Below are 14,933 nucleotides of genomic sequence, written 5' to 3'. Positions count from 1 at the left end.
GTGCAGCTGATTTACGGCGCTATCTTTGCACCCACACTCCTCCCTGTCTGCCAGCCAGCTTTTGCCCTTTGCGCCATTCGATTTTTCATCGCGAGCGCGATTTTCCTCTCCAATTACGAAGACAGCGCATGCAGTGCGGGATCCACTTGGCCATTCAAAATGTCGTAGCAAAACGAATTTTTTTTATAGAAACAAAAAATTGTCCAAAATTGGAAAAACTTATAAAATCAAATTTTAAAGCAAAATACTGGGAAGAGAAAAATAAAATAATTATACTAATTAATTTTTTGCCTAACAAATAATTCTTAATTTAAAATCTGCTGTAACTGCTAATAAATTGTTATTAGGAAAATGTATCAATTTGAAAAAAATTCCCTGGCAAGAATGTTTTTGTTTGTGTGTGTTTAATAAATTAACATAACAGCTATAGTAAAAACGTATTGTATAGAAGATTAAATAATTAAATGCTAGGAAAAATAATAAGTAATAATAAAGAAGAATTAAAAATGGACAAATAAACAACAATATATAAGTCAATTTTTAATTTTCATCAATTTTCAGTATGGTTAATGAAAAAATAAAGAGCAACTTGCTGCAAAAGTGTGGCAGCGGTGGGATTCGAACCCACGCCTCCGAAGAGACTGGTGCCTTAAACCAGCGCCTTAGACCGCTCGGCCACGCTACCGCTGATGCTAAAGACGACGCTTCCCTGTATATATAGGTATGGCATACAACGTGCGGCTTCCGAAATGGTGTCAATATTTCTTTTCGCGAACAAGACGTTATTTGTGGGCAGTTTCAAGATTTTTGCAGATGTAGAGATGTATAAAAGATATTAACCGCAAAAAATACTAATATTGTTAATACAAGTTGGATAAATTAAATAGCACATTTAAAATTTTTTTAAAATAATTTTGTGGTTTCTTATATCATGTTCAATTGATAAATTAAAATAAAAATATTTTTCCAAACACAAATTTGTTTAACATTAATAAATGTAACGAATGCTTTACATTTTGCCATCTTTAGAATAATATTGTACTAAAGTCAACGATAGTAAGAAAAAAAATTTGTAATCTACAATTTAGATAGTAAAATGACATAAATTTAAAAAAAAAAGGTTTAAAAACTGCAATAATTTTAAAACAGTCATATATAAAGCTAAGACCCAAATTGATAGCGGTTGCAAGTAAGACAATAAGAAATAAATTTGACCTGTGAAGCCTCATATTAATATTGCAATTAAAATTCAGAATATTAAAAGCAGGAGGAGAAAAGCTAACCATACAATAATTCTGAAGGAGGGTCAAAAGGCCACATCCATCTAAATTACATAATATGTACTTCCTAGAGCCGTCTCTGCGTCTTTACTTATGAGTACATAAAGGCGTGTCAAGTCCAATATTGCCCATTCATTTAATTTAAAATCCATTCAGGATGAATTAATGCCCAATTGTGTGCTCGGCAAGATTTATGCGTCAACAAATACAAAGCCATAAGTCATAATTTTAATCTCCGCAGCGGGGCGCAGGCCGCCATTTATTATATTTATCTTGAGCGCCGTATATTTATTTATTACAAGCGCACTGTAATATTTCCTCGGACGGACCGCGAGAGAGTTTGCTTAACCCTTTCTTTGTATTCTCCAAGATAAATTCATCGATATCTCGGCGCGCAAGGAAAAGAGAGAGAGACGTACATGACTGGTTTGCAGCGTGCTGATTGTGATTCCGCATAAAATATTATTATATGCCTTTGCAGTCTGGAAAATAAAGAGAAGAAACAAACCCGTCCGTCCGTCTCTGTGTCCCGGTGTTACTTTATTCCGATTTGCAGCTCACCGGCCGGCTCTCTCTGCGGGAGGTTGCATATGTCTCGTGTCAGCTACTGTATTATCACCGAGATTTATGGCGAATTTATTTATTTGCCGCGGCAACTCTTTCGCTCTGCGCGCACCGAGACTCTTATATTTATTTATTTTATTGCTGTTTGCGCATAAACATACATTTGCCGCCGACGTGTGCACTCTGCGAACACATTTTATAATTTCATGCTCGCGATTGCCCAATCTCTCCTGCATAATAAACGAATAAATTTTTATAGTGCAATTTTACTTTTATCAATTTTTATTTTATTCCATTGTAAGGCAAAATTTAGCATTGGCCTGTAAAGAACAAATAAATAAAACAAAACAAAAAGCTAGGGAAACTTTGAAATATTAAAACAAGCACGTCACAACAGAGCGTTTCTATTATTTTCCTTCAAGAAATATCACATTATAAGACATTACAAAAATCAATCGTAATTTTTGTTTGTTGAAGATGAGGGGAAGGGTCATTCCGGTTTTACATGAAATTTTCTATGCGAAAATCCGTGAAAAAGAAACAATTGCCAAATAATAAATTTAAAGAAAAAGACTAATCCATCAGAGTCACATAATACTTGTGCTTGCATAACTTACTCAAACCAGACTTCAAGAGTTATATTTATTTGAATTAATTCTTGATATTTTTTATTTTAGGAGTAAATTTCAATCACCATAAAATATAATAAAATAATCCATTTATATTTGAAAAATGAGCGTATATTAGTTACTTTAAAAAAAAAGAAATATAAAAAAATAAATTAAACTAGTTAAAAATATTTTGAAATTTAAAACTTGTTTTTGTTTATAAAGAAAAATAAATGGTTAATTTGGTTTATCTCTAAAAGATTCAATTCTGGAAGTTTCATATGCGGTTATAAATTTGAACTTTTAATTTTTCTATGTATTTATTTTGAAATTTCTTTAACGCCTTCATTGCCAGATTTATTGCTGGGGAAGCTTTCAACAGATTAACTCTCTGCAGCCGCCGACAATGAGAGACACCCAAGGAAAACTTACGCGGCCATAAAACACCCGTCGTCGTCGGATGCAAATAAAACAAAATATATGCACGTGTGAGAGAGAGAGAGAGCATATTATATGTGTTGAGAATATTCCGGCCGCTATCAATGCATCTTGATAATGGCGCGCGCTTGAGGAATAGCCCATTGTGTTGCCGTCTAGACAATAATGTTGCACGTCACCATAAATACAATAAATAATTCGCCCTATGTGCTGAATTTCTCTCTCGCACCTGAATGAGATAAAAATTTATGTCCCAGTCGCAGGGCCCATTTAACACCCATTGACACAAAAATAATGAGCGAGATGCAAACTGTGCGCTTTTGTGTCTTTCCACCACCCTGCGCTCGATTTATTGCGGCGTGTATGGTATAGGGAGTCACCCTTATTATGTGTGCCAAGAGAGAGTGAATGCACAATTTATGGGCCGAGTTACAAGGTATTTCGGTTCGCCATTGTGTGTTTGGCTTGACTTCTGCGCTCGCCTCAGATACATAGAGAAGAAACGCTAAATTACCCTGGAGGGATTTGTAGAAAATTTGGAGGCTTTCATTGGAATCATTGCCTGTGAAATGAATTTCAGCTATGAAGTTGGAATATTGGAGTGGCTAAAAAAAATCGTTTTTTATACTGCATTCAACCAATTTGTACACAATTGACTGCATATATGTTGAATAAAAAAATCAAGATTTGTTTTCCTTAAAAACCCACATTGTAGATATACATTAAATCAATTAATTTTTTCATCAAAGTAAATTAAATTTTTTAAATTTTTCATGAAAATTCGTTAATTTCTCCCCTTTTAATTCAGTCTAATTTTACTGTTTTTTTTTTTTAAGCTTTTTTATATAGATTTTATAAAGACTTAAGGACCGAGCATACAATGAAGTCTGCGTACAACAAATAAAAGTCATTTTTTTTCAACATAGAAAGACAATCATTGGAAATTTTAACACCCTATATAGGTTGTTCTAAAGACTCCTTTAATATAAATTAGAATTTTTTATAATTAATTAGAATTCTTAAATTAATTCAAAAGAATTATAACTTTCAGTGCAATTATGTCAAAATTATATTTTTGCAAATATCTGCAGATTTCTCATTTGAAATCCAGACCTCCTCAGAAATCTTCCTAAACAACAACTTAGTAAGAATATCACACGGAGATTTCCATTTGTTAATAAAAGCAGAAACATACCTGTCGTATCTTCTCTCACAGCACATCTGCTTGTTTTGTGAATCGCTTCACTTTGTCATGTAAATGTTGAATGGTAAACAGATATAATGCAAAAATAATCTCTCCCTCCTTATCAAAATGATGGTGCGTAAAGTCTATCTCATTGACTGCTCGGAAAAGACAAGCGCGACAAAACGCAGCTTTTGACCGCGTTACTTCCACTTGAAAAATCTGAATGTCGCCGCTTTTATAGCCGCGCGCATGAATTATGGGATGAAATTATCGCGTCGGTCGTTCGGTCGGAGCAGCTGCTGCTTACTTGGGCATAACAATTGAAGTGTCAACCCTGGCTCGCAACAAAGGTACTACTCATCACCCCTCTGGCTGGGTGACAGTGATACATTGTGTTGTGGCCTCGCTCCATTCACTCGCCTAACCTTTCACTAAATTATTACTCGCGCGCTGTGACACTTTTGATACTAATTTATTATTTCACCCTGGTCGACAAAATGCGCCCGGCTGCTGCACAAAATCAATTTCCTGCCTTGTCTATATTCGAACGCCATAATGGATTTCACTTTTGAGAGTGCATGGATTATTTGGATCTATATAGTGTATATGTTGATTTTCATGTCGCCAGCTCGAAATAAAAATTTACATAGTTAATTAATTATAAAATCAATACAGAAAGTGTTCAATGTAAAAAGTATCCACACGCAGGTTTTCTTATGCAAAATTGAATATTCTTCTAAAGAACTTTGCAAATTTTAAATAATTTAAATGCCCAATAGATTAAAAAATAAACAGACTTTTCAATAACAATTAGATTGATCTGAAAAATTAAAATTAGCAGAGTTTATTTATTTATTTAAAAATTAGAATTTTTAAATAAATACAAAATGCGTACATTCAAAAAAATTAAATCTTTCTCAGAGTCTCACTTGAACTACGGCCCAGTGGATGGGGGTCTTTTTTTTACCAACAATTTAATGTTGTGGTGCTCTGCGATTTGGTTTTTTTTTTTTTTTTTAGGAAATCTAGTAAAAAAATTTGCATTATATTAATTAAAACAATTTTTTAAATAGAAAAAATATACAAATAAAACTAAATTTTCTTTGGCCCAACAATGTGTTTAAAAAGGTTTTCCAGCATGCATTTGCATACCACAATTAATTAATTTTATTTAAGTAAATAAAATGATTTGACTAGAAGATTAAAAATTTCAACAACATAACCTAATCCTATGCAGGGGCGCAGAATGAAACATGACTTCGCGACGTTCTCTTCCTGTTCTTATAAGTAATTAAAACACTAACGATGGATTATCCGCAAGCAGGGGTCTTAAAGCATTAATTGTGAGATGCATAATTTTCAGATATGAACGTAAGCAGCAGGCGAGAGTGACGCGAATTTCATAAGGAACGCACATGTGACCGCGAGGATTAAGGCGGGCGTCGTTAAAGTTATCTGCGTAAAACATTTTCGTTCGTATCATCAAGCGGCGGCGCTCATTAATCAGCGTCCAAATTTCCTTTGCGCAAAGAAGAATGAAACTCACACGTCACGCGGGCGATGATTAATTATGGCAACGCGAGAGAGACCGCGGGCGGTGCTCGGCTCTCACAAGAACAAATTTTTACAATCATCAGGCATCAGCAGAAACACCGTTTGACATATTATTTATGGGGAAATATTAATTTTTCACCTTCATCAACAAATGCATTCGATACATAAGTAGCAGCTGCAAGCATGATGCAGCACATAGGTAATAATCAACATGTAAAAAGGCGGCGCACACACACGGGTGAAAATCCACTACGTCATTATTAGGAAGCTTTTCGAGTGAAGAGTCACGGTACTTTATTATGATACATAATAAATCATAAGTCTCGCGGCCATACTGGCCTCGACTACACACATTGTGGGTGCTTAATGAGATGGAAAACATTATTCTTTAGTGGCGCTGTCAAAAAAGAATTCAATTTCACATTGTGTGCTCTTTCTCAGAATGTATATCCTCCGCACCATTATCATCTGGCTACTGTGCGCGCGGCTGCTGCACGCTCACGGCCATAAATATTGTGGCTGCCATCGACGCGTTTATGCCACACTCGCGGCTTGTCTCGCCTAGGTGACTTTAATCCATTGTGTTGATTAGGAAAATGCAGTTTATTCGTTTTATGTGACGCTGATGTGATGGAAAATCGTAACGGTTTGCATTTGCTACGATGACCAGTCAAATGCGATGGCTTTCAAATAAATAGTTTTTACATGCTAAAGAGTCAAAGAATTAAAAAAAAAAATCTATATATTTAATTTTGGTTGAATTTCCTAGCAATAGTAAAGAGTCTTTATTGATTTCTTTAGGCAATAACTGCCCAAATAGATAATATAAATTTGAAATTATTTAATTGAACTTTCTTTCATCTTCTTCTAGGACATCATATTTATGGTGTATTTTGCAACTTTTAGTATTTATTTATTTATTTATTAAAGAAGCATTTAGTTTTTATATCCCTTCTTCTTTCAAAGGCTAGTGAGTTAGTTTAGTTTCAAGCTAAATTCTTTATGAATTGATATTTTCCAACAAGTTGCGAATTTAAAAGTCTTTAAAAATTAATAGCCACGCAAATTGCTCCGGACGTGGATGTTAAAAAAAACTTCCAAAACTGCGCTGGTGGATGTGGAAAAGTTATGTTGATGAATAATTCCGAATGAAAACCTGGTTGATTTCCTAATATAATTCCTAGAATCAAACAGAAAAAAAGTACCAAAAAGATATTCGGCAAGAGATGAAAGCGAAAAGTGACACACGTCCATCAAAATCAGTGACTGAAAATCTCGTTAAACTTGAATTGTGTGCTGCTGTTCTGTGCTCTCAAGTAGCACATGTACAAGTTGCTTGATTGTGTAATGATTTAATGATATCGAATAGCATTCCCCTCACACATGTTCATTATTTTCCGTCCGACGGCACTTGAATGTAATTTAAAAGAACATATAAGGCCGCGCGATTTGTGCTGCGAGCTTTTCGCCGTCAGCAGGAATTCTCTCAGCGTTTTTTTTTTTGCCAGCGCGCAATTCGCATTAAAAGTATAGCAGCAGCGAACGTGGAATGAAATATGCACACACCTGTTGTATGTGCCACTAAAAGATAATAAGTTGTTCAACGCACATATATGAGAAGCTTTTTTGAAATCATTAAGTGGAGCAAGTCTCCGCCGTAATGTCATTTGTATGACAGCCGTGGACGTCGTAATATTAAATAAATACCCTGCACGCACTCGAGTACACTAATTGTAAAAACAGTTCCATTGCAGATAATTTCAACGATTTTCATGTCTCGGCGTCTTGTCAAAAAGTTTCCATGTCAAAACAAATCCAGCCGCGTCACTCAAATGAACAGTGGTAGCAGGATGAAGCTTCAAATAATGTGAGAAATACACAAGAATAAAATAGGTTATTATTTTTTACCAGCTTAAATTTTTCTTCACGACGATAATTTCCAAAATTATATTGAAATTTAGTAAAGTAAACTTAATATTATTGATTACAGATGAAAATAAATAACAATGAAAACATGAGTGGTGATTATTAATTGAGATTTGAAGTCCATAAATAAATTAAATTTACCAAAGTTGATGGAATTTAGAATTGATTTTCAAAAATTTTATTGAAAACTATAAAATAATTTAACCACATTTCTTGATAATAACACGAACCATTTTAAATTTTTATAATGCATATTGAATTTGCGTAAAATCTGATCCCAAAAATTTTTATTGGTAATTTATTTATTTATTTTTTTAATTGCCCATCCTTCTCGGGAAAAGCGCTAATGGTAGCAGTGTAATAGAAGTTATTTAAATAAATAATATTAACATATTTAATATAAGAACACTCACATTTTAATGATTTAAAAAAAAAATCAAATGGTGATAAAGATAACACATTGGACCCACTGGGCCGGGTTTGGTTGTTGGGAATTTGAAGAATGAGGCCTATATGAATGTAAATTTCGCCTGGAATTTATAATGGAAACTGCAGGAAATACCAGACTGCATAGCCAAAATTGTATAGACGAAATGCCTGCAATTCCTCTCGAACCTCCTATCACAGTGATCAATGCACCTCCACAATAATTTCCTGTTCTTGAAGGCTTGTGAAATTACAAGCCAGAAAGAAAAATTTCAAAACCTGCTGGTGACCCCAGCCGGGACAGAATCCAAGCAGGTTAATTTTATTAATTTTACATAAATTATTTGTGCTATCAAATTCCTCTTCCTCATTGTACCTGAAATTAATCCCCAAAACATATCAAATTGCCAGCGTATTTTTATGGTCCATTATATTATTTTATATCTCTTTTTAGAAGGATATTCTTGATAAAGTTATTTCAATTAAAATCGTGGATAAATCCGTTTTAGCCATTAATCAATTTGCGTCGGGCAAAAGAAAATTGCGCAAACGATTATTGATGTAAAATTAAGGCTTGCGCCGCGCAATAAACGAGACCATTGAGAGTAAAAAATAAAATTATCGATATCTCGGGAGCAATTTAATTTGCCCGGCAAGGGAGTTTGAGAGTGCAGTGCAATAAATAAGAGATAAGTGTGCAGAGCAAATACATAAATAAATTGCCCACTGGCCCCATCAGCAAATGCCCATCTCTCTTTTATTTTGCTGCGCGCAGAGCGTGTGCTTAATTGGAATTCCGAGGTGAAATTTACGAGACCTGCTGAATCGCCACATAAATCCTGCGTTCGGGCACCAATAATTAAGTCTTTTACCGATGAGCGCGGCCATCAATTAAAACAACTGGTGCCCACCTCTGCCGTTTCGAAATCGAACAAAACACACGCGGCGAGAAGACGAAAAAAAAATAGTTGGGAGGCATCTGCTTATTAATAAAACCGCGGCGCAATTTATAATTCCGACCTCTCAGATTTATTGCTTCATGTTTTACGGCGCAGAGAATTATCACCTTCAATAAAAATGTTTGCGGAAAAAGCTGCCAATTGGGACGGATTTATTATGGAGAAAATGTTTTTCATTAGTGGCACGAAACATCAAAGTGAAAATGATTAATCTCGCTCTCGCAACCCTGCTGCTCTTCTCCTAGCTTGTTATTAATAAACGCCAGGTGTATATCTGTGTGTATGTATTGATTAATCACGAGCCGCGCTCCACAGGTATGTAATCAGCGCTGTTTCGCATTTTGAATTGAAAATCACACACATACACACCAACCAACCCTGAGCTAATTAATCACATTGATTTATTGCTTCTGGCCACATTAGCTGCAGCTTTCCAAAATATACAAACTTTCTTGATTCTTCCTAAGTGAGTTGTTTGCTTCTCAAAATAAATCATTATTCTTTTTTATCCATCAATAAATGATACTTGAATTTTAAATGTGGGACAAATTGTGCTCTGTAGTAAAGTTCGCACTGCATTTTAGTAAAACACAGTAAAACATTTACTTTAATAAATGCCATAAATAACTTTGATTCTGATTTATAGGCAAATTTTTTGCACTAAATACGATTTGCAAATGAAAATCAAAGCTTTGATAAAAAAAAAAAATGATGATTTTCAGCTTCGAATTATGCAAAGAAACTTAGTATTTTGAAAAGAATTTCAAATTTTAGCTACTTCTAAAAATTCAGAATTTTTAAAATGTTAAAAATAAAATTAAAACCCTTATGAAAAATTCATATTTTTATAAACTTTATAATTAAATAAAAGTATTTTCAATAAAAAACCCTTCTAAAAATAAATTTTTTTGCTTATGTGATTCAGCTTTTTGAGCATTTTTCCGTTTCTCGTGCATAATTCCGATGCGCTTGTTTTCGGCAATTTAAGGCAAATTCCGCGGTCTCTTCGTCAAGTATGTAACGTCTTGATCAGAGCCCATTAAGTTAATTCCACGCGCGGGGTCGAGACGGAGCGAAATCAAATGAGAGTGTGGAGTGACGTGTCTTATTGGAGAGACGTGAAATAGGTCATAATGTGTAACTGCTGCGGCAGTTGAGCCGCGTCACTGCCGCGACATTAAAGGGATATCAAGATGACAAAGCCGTGCCGCCGCCTTTGACACTGCCCGTTAAAATACGCACGAAATGAATAATAGTGGCGGTCTCTGGCTCATTATTATCATTATTGCATCTTGTTATGCCTGTGGGAGGGCTCGCTCGCTCGCTCGCTCATTCAGCACGGCGCTGATGATAATTTACAAGAGCGGAAACCATCCCTCATCCGTCTTGACACTCGGCTCATCAATCTTGCATGTAATATGCAACACATCATCGTCATTGTTAATACACTCGCCCTTTATGCTCTTTAACAAACCGCTTCCTTTCGCAAAATTTATTTGCCACTCTGCCCTTTTATTTTGTTTTCTATTACCATGTTATAAAATTGCAAATTCCGAAGCATTTTTCCGGTGCTCCTTGTATTTCAAAATCATCAAGGGGAAATCTGTTTTAAGCTTATATATGTAAATAACAAATAACTTTATCAACTTTTCTATTAATTAAATATTTATATTCAAATTGACTTAAAAACTGCTTATATTGCATTTAATTGAGTTCATTGCTCTAACTATTGTTCATGAAATCTGAAAAATAAAAAAATTTGAATAATGCGTATACACAAATCTGATAAATTAATGGTATAAAACTCTCATATCAGGAAATTTGAACAGAATAATTATATGAAAATGATATCTAAACTTTACTTTTCAAAATTTTTATTTAAGATTTCAACATTTTTAAGATTTTGTTTTTTTTCAAAATAAAAGGTCAATTTCAGAGCAAATTGATGAGATTTTACATAAAGAAAATAATTAATTAAATTGCAGATTTTTTGATAAAATAATCCAAAAAATATTTTGCATTCACTGATATTATGCTGCGTAGCTCTTTCTAGAATAAGTTCTTCTCTTTTTATTTTAATTGAACGTCCTCTTATAATTGGTAGTAAAACGGGGTTTCCAGCACTCGGATTTATCAATCTGCTCGATCTCCTTAATTATCATGCGAGTGTATGATATGTGTCAGTCGGTGGCAATTATTTTCCTTCCTCCGCGAACTGTAATTTTGGGTCGTAAAATGAGCGGCAATTTTGCGAAAAAGGTATAAATTTACTGCCGCTTGTCAACGACAGGTATACGCAGTGGACAAGAATTTAAAAACGTCAAATTGCGGAGCTCGTGATTAATGTTTCCTCTTTTGATAAACGTTGCCGATTGTGTAATTGGAGACACTCCATGCTGTATGGTGACAGTGAGTGACACATTCGTGTTGAACTTTTCTGATATTTTTTTATCTTTTAAAAAGAAAGTGCCCAAAAAAGAGCGTTAATTTTTTCGCCTTCAAATTATGTTGAGTAACGAGGAATAATTTGAAATTAAAAAAAAGAATCGTTTATCAGAAATAAAATATTAGAATAGGGAAAAAGACAGATTTCCGGAAAACACTCTTGATATTAAATATGTTTAATGACCTATTCCACCTGGACGAAATGAATTGAGCACAAAATAATAATACAAATAAAAAATTTAAAAAAAAAATCGACACATCTAAAACTTGCCAAAAGTTTCACCAAAATTCAGACCTGATTGACTGATTCAGAATTCAGAACTACCTTAGAATTTCAGATCACTCCTTTGCCTTGATGTCCACTTAAATGCCCACCATGACCCGGTGACCTTGACCTTCACGGCCAGATCGTTGCACTCGATCCGTTTCACATGGCGAAAATAATATTTGTTGATGTTTTTGGCCTGCCATGTGGTGATGGGGCTTGGAGGGGGACGAGATCGCGACGGACGCAACTCATTGCTCTTGGTGCCTGCCCAGAGTCTTAAAATAGAATGACTCACTCTCGCACAATTTAAATCGTTGCCAACACGAAAAAGTTTAATAGTTTTGATTTTAATTATTATTTCTGCCGAAATATTAAATATCGTTGGAAAGAATTAATTCCAATGTTTTTATATTCAGTGGGGATTAAAAATGTCAGCCGAAAATAACTTCAATGAACGTGGGAAAAGTTTGATCCTCAGACTAAGCGCTCAGACTGGCATCATTGGCAGGCGTGTTAACGTTTTAGAAGTCTAAGCACCAAGGCCAGACCCAGCAATGAAAGCAGACGAGAACTTCCTGTTATCATTTTCAAGACTTTTTCGCGGTGATTGTTTGCTTTATCAGTTTAATTTTAGACCGAGTAAGTGTTGCGAAGTGATATAGTAGACTAGAAGTGATTAAGTTCATCATGGAAATGTGCTCGTCTTTGTGGGAAAGAGCTGGAAAAGCGCTCGAATCGTAAGTGGATGAAACCCACGTGGGCCTCGAAGAGGCAATTTTAATTTTTTTTTCTCATTTTAGCATTCCCAATCCTAAAGAAGAGCTTTCTTCTTTTGTGGATAAAATGACTCAGCTGGACGAGAAAGTGTCCGACTTCCTGTTGCCTCAAATCCAGGAAGTTTCAGAACCTGCCAAGAGATTCTTCCAGAAGATGAGGTCGGAGAGCAAGGAGGAATGGGTGGACGAGGCCGAGGAAAAGGTTGAGGTGACCAAAAAGGCGGTGGAAGAACTCAACAGCTGCCTACAGAAAGTCAAGGATCTGATGGACACATTTCAGTCCAAGACCAACACCACTTGGACTCGTTCAAGGCCACAAGCTACATCCCCAGAGTGGCGCAGAAAGTAATTATTAATACGCCAATTAAACATTTATAAATAATGATAAATTAAATTTACAATTCTATTTAAAATTTGCTATTCATTATATATTATGTGGAATTTTTAATTAAAATCATTTATGGAAATTATAATGGAAGTCAGGATTTATGCAATTTGATTAATTTTGATTTTGTTTTTTTGTTCTTTTTATTTAAATTTATTGTGAGTCCCAAGCCCAATTATTAAAAAAACCAAATTAATTCAATATATTTTGTTTCGTTCTGCAACCTAAATGTAAAGTTAATTTTTCATAAATAATTAATTCAATTTTATTCCACCAATCTACAGAAATAACTTAAACAATACAGTTAAAAAGAATCTGAAACTGTAAATTTAAATGCAAAATAATTTAACTGCAAGTTTGATATTATTAAAAGTTAACAAACTATAATTAAGCAATTTATTATTGCATCATTTTAATTTTATTTATGACATTTTATTTTGTTTTCAAAATATCCAGGAGCTTGATTTTTCTAAATTTTTTCTTTTGCTTAACTTTTGTTGCAGGTACTCAACCACAGACAACCCACCCCCGAGTGACAATGACCCCCCTGAGGTGTGGTACACCTGGCTGACCTGTAAGTTCACCACCATTCTGGAGTTCATCAAGGACGAAGTGATGCCACCCCTGATTGTGTACACGGCATTGCCGGCCAGTCTGGTGCTGATTGTGACCGTGTTGTGCCCCGCGGTGGGAGTCACTGCTCCCCTGGTGCTCAAAGGGTTCGTTGCAGGCGTGTGTGGCCTGTACTCGCTGAACAAAGTGCTGCCTTCTTTGATCAACCTGCTGAAAGACGCTCAACGCGGAAAAGGTGCCGTTGCTTCCACCTCCAACAGTTCTGGCATCGACAAACTCAAGAACTTCATGTCTTCATTGCACGGCGACGATAATTGAGCCTCATTTAATTAAACTGAGTGCAAAGTGAGCGGCGGCTTTTTCCTCCTTTCAAGTTATATAAGTCTCTGGTTGGAATATTTTCGAGAGAATAAAAGGAATTCCTGCAACGAAGATCGGCCATTGTTCTCATTACAACCTGTGTTACCCGCGAGTCCATAAATTATTCTGTTTTTTTCTCGCCAAATTCCATCGGAAAAATCTCGCTTTGTTTTTCTTTCCTCATAATTTATTGCTGAATTCGCGAGACGTTTGAAATTTGTGACAGGCCAAGATTAATTAATCAGCCGCCTAGCTTTGCGGCCGCCGCTTTTTATGACAACAATGCGCGATGCGTCTTCGGTGTGTGGTTCCGAGAATGCGGTCGTGACAGGTAAAGGAGCTTCTGTGCGCCGACCGATGATGCCTTTTGATAGCCGCGCGCACCTTTTAATATTCGCGCGGCGCGCAACAGCCCTTCAGACGCGCCTCCGTTTTTCGGGAAAATAAGACTGGCGAATAAATATTCACGGCTCACGCAGAGGCAGAGAAATGCCTCTCCCTCAAAAGACGAGAGGAACCGCTCCCTTTTAAATATAATGTACGACAGGAATTCAAATTTGCTTTTTTTCTCTTATATTAACTAATAAGCTGCAAACAAAGGAACCGTTTAATTTTTAATCATTCTGATTGAGAAGAAAAATTTTTGTTTTTAAAAGCAAATACCGCTCATTGTATTTAATTTAGTTGAACATGGAAGTTTTGATAAATTCAACAAATTTTATGGCAAGAAAAAAAGGGAAGAATTAAGAGAAAGAAAGAAAACACTTCTAGCTTTAATTTACATAGGAAATTCTACTTGTTTTAAAAATTACATTAAAGATTTAGCAGGATATGGTTAATGTTATTTGATTTGGTTCTTAGTAATTTTAAAGGGAAAAATATTAAAAATTTTTGTATCAATCAAGAAGGTTAATTTTTTTTATGGATTTGCATCAAACTTTAAATTTGCAGTGCTCAAAACTTTTTTTGTTAAATTTATAGCACTGTGGACCAGAAGATTTAACTCAGAATATCTTGGAAAATGAAATAACTAATGGGAAAACATTTATTATTTCTCATTTTTACAAATGAATTTATTTAACACTTACCCCAAGAGCTTACCTATAGAAAAAGGGAACTAACACTTTTGTTCTCTGTAAAATATATTTTTAGGTTGCGGGTTGATTATGTAATAAATTTCAAAAC

At 34.9% G+C, this 14,933-nt stretch overlaps 1 protein-coding gene, 1 long non-coding RNA gene and 1 other non-coding gene across 3 annotated transcripts in view; 1 reads left to right on the top strand and 2 right to left on the bottom strand.

Moving 5' to 3' along the window:
* LOC132194176 (uncharacterized) overlaps positions 1-11,896 on the bottom strand; it is a 138,069-nt gene extending 126,173 nt beyond the window's left edge. Inside the window, exon 1 of the long non-coding RNA XR_009441518.1 lies at positions 11,712-11,896. This is a non-coding gene — a long non-coding RNA (uncharacterized LOC132194176). The remainder of the gene's footprint in view (positions 1-11,711) is intronic.
* On the bottom strand, positions 604-685 carry Trnal-aag (transfer RNA leucine (anticodon AAG)). Its single transcript has one exon. It is a non-coding gene; the product is annotated as a tRNA-Leu (tRNA).
* A 164-nt stretch (positions 11,897-12,060) lies between the features above and the next one.
* On the top strand, positions 12,061-14,005 carry LOC132194270 (uncharacterized). Its single transcript, XM_059615442.1, has 3 exons — positions 12,061-12,391; positions 12,455-12,775; positions 13,319-14,005. Exons 1-3 carry the CDS (start codon positions 12,342-12,344, stop codon positions 13,704-13,706), a joined length of 759 nt encoding a protein of 252 aa, XP_059471425.1. The 5' UTR covers positions 12,061-12,341; the 3' UTR covers positions 13,707-14,005.
* The last annotated feature ends 928 nt before the right edge of the window (positions 14,006-14,933 follow it).

The sequence above is a fragment of the Neocloeon triangulifer genome, unplaced genomic scaffold (assembly GCF_031216515.1).
Source record: "Neocloeon triangulifer isolate White Clay Creek 2 clone unplaced genomic scaffold, ASM3121651v1 ptg000006l, whole genome shotgun sequence".
NCBI classification, from domain to species: domain Eukaryota; kingdom Metazoa; phylum Arthropoda; class Insecta; order Ephemeroptera; family Baetidae; genus Neocloeon; species Neocloeon triangulifer.
The sequence above is the reverse complement of the archived record's forward strand: the minus strand, read 5'-3'. Positions and strand labels throughout refer to the sequence as shown.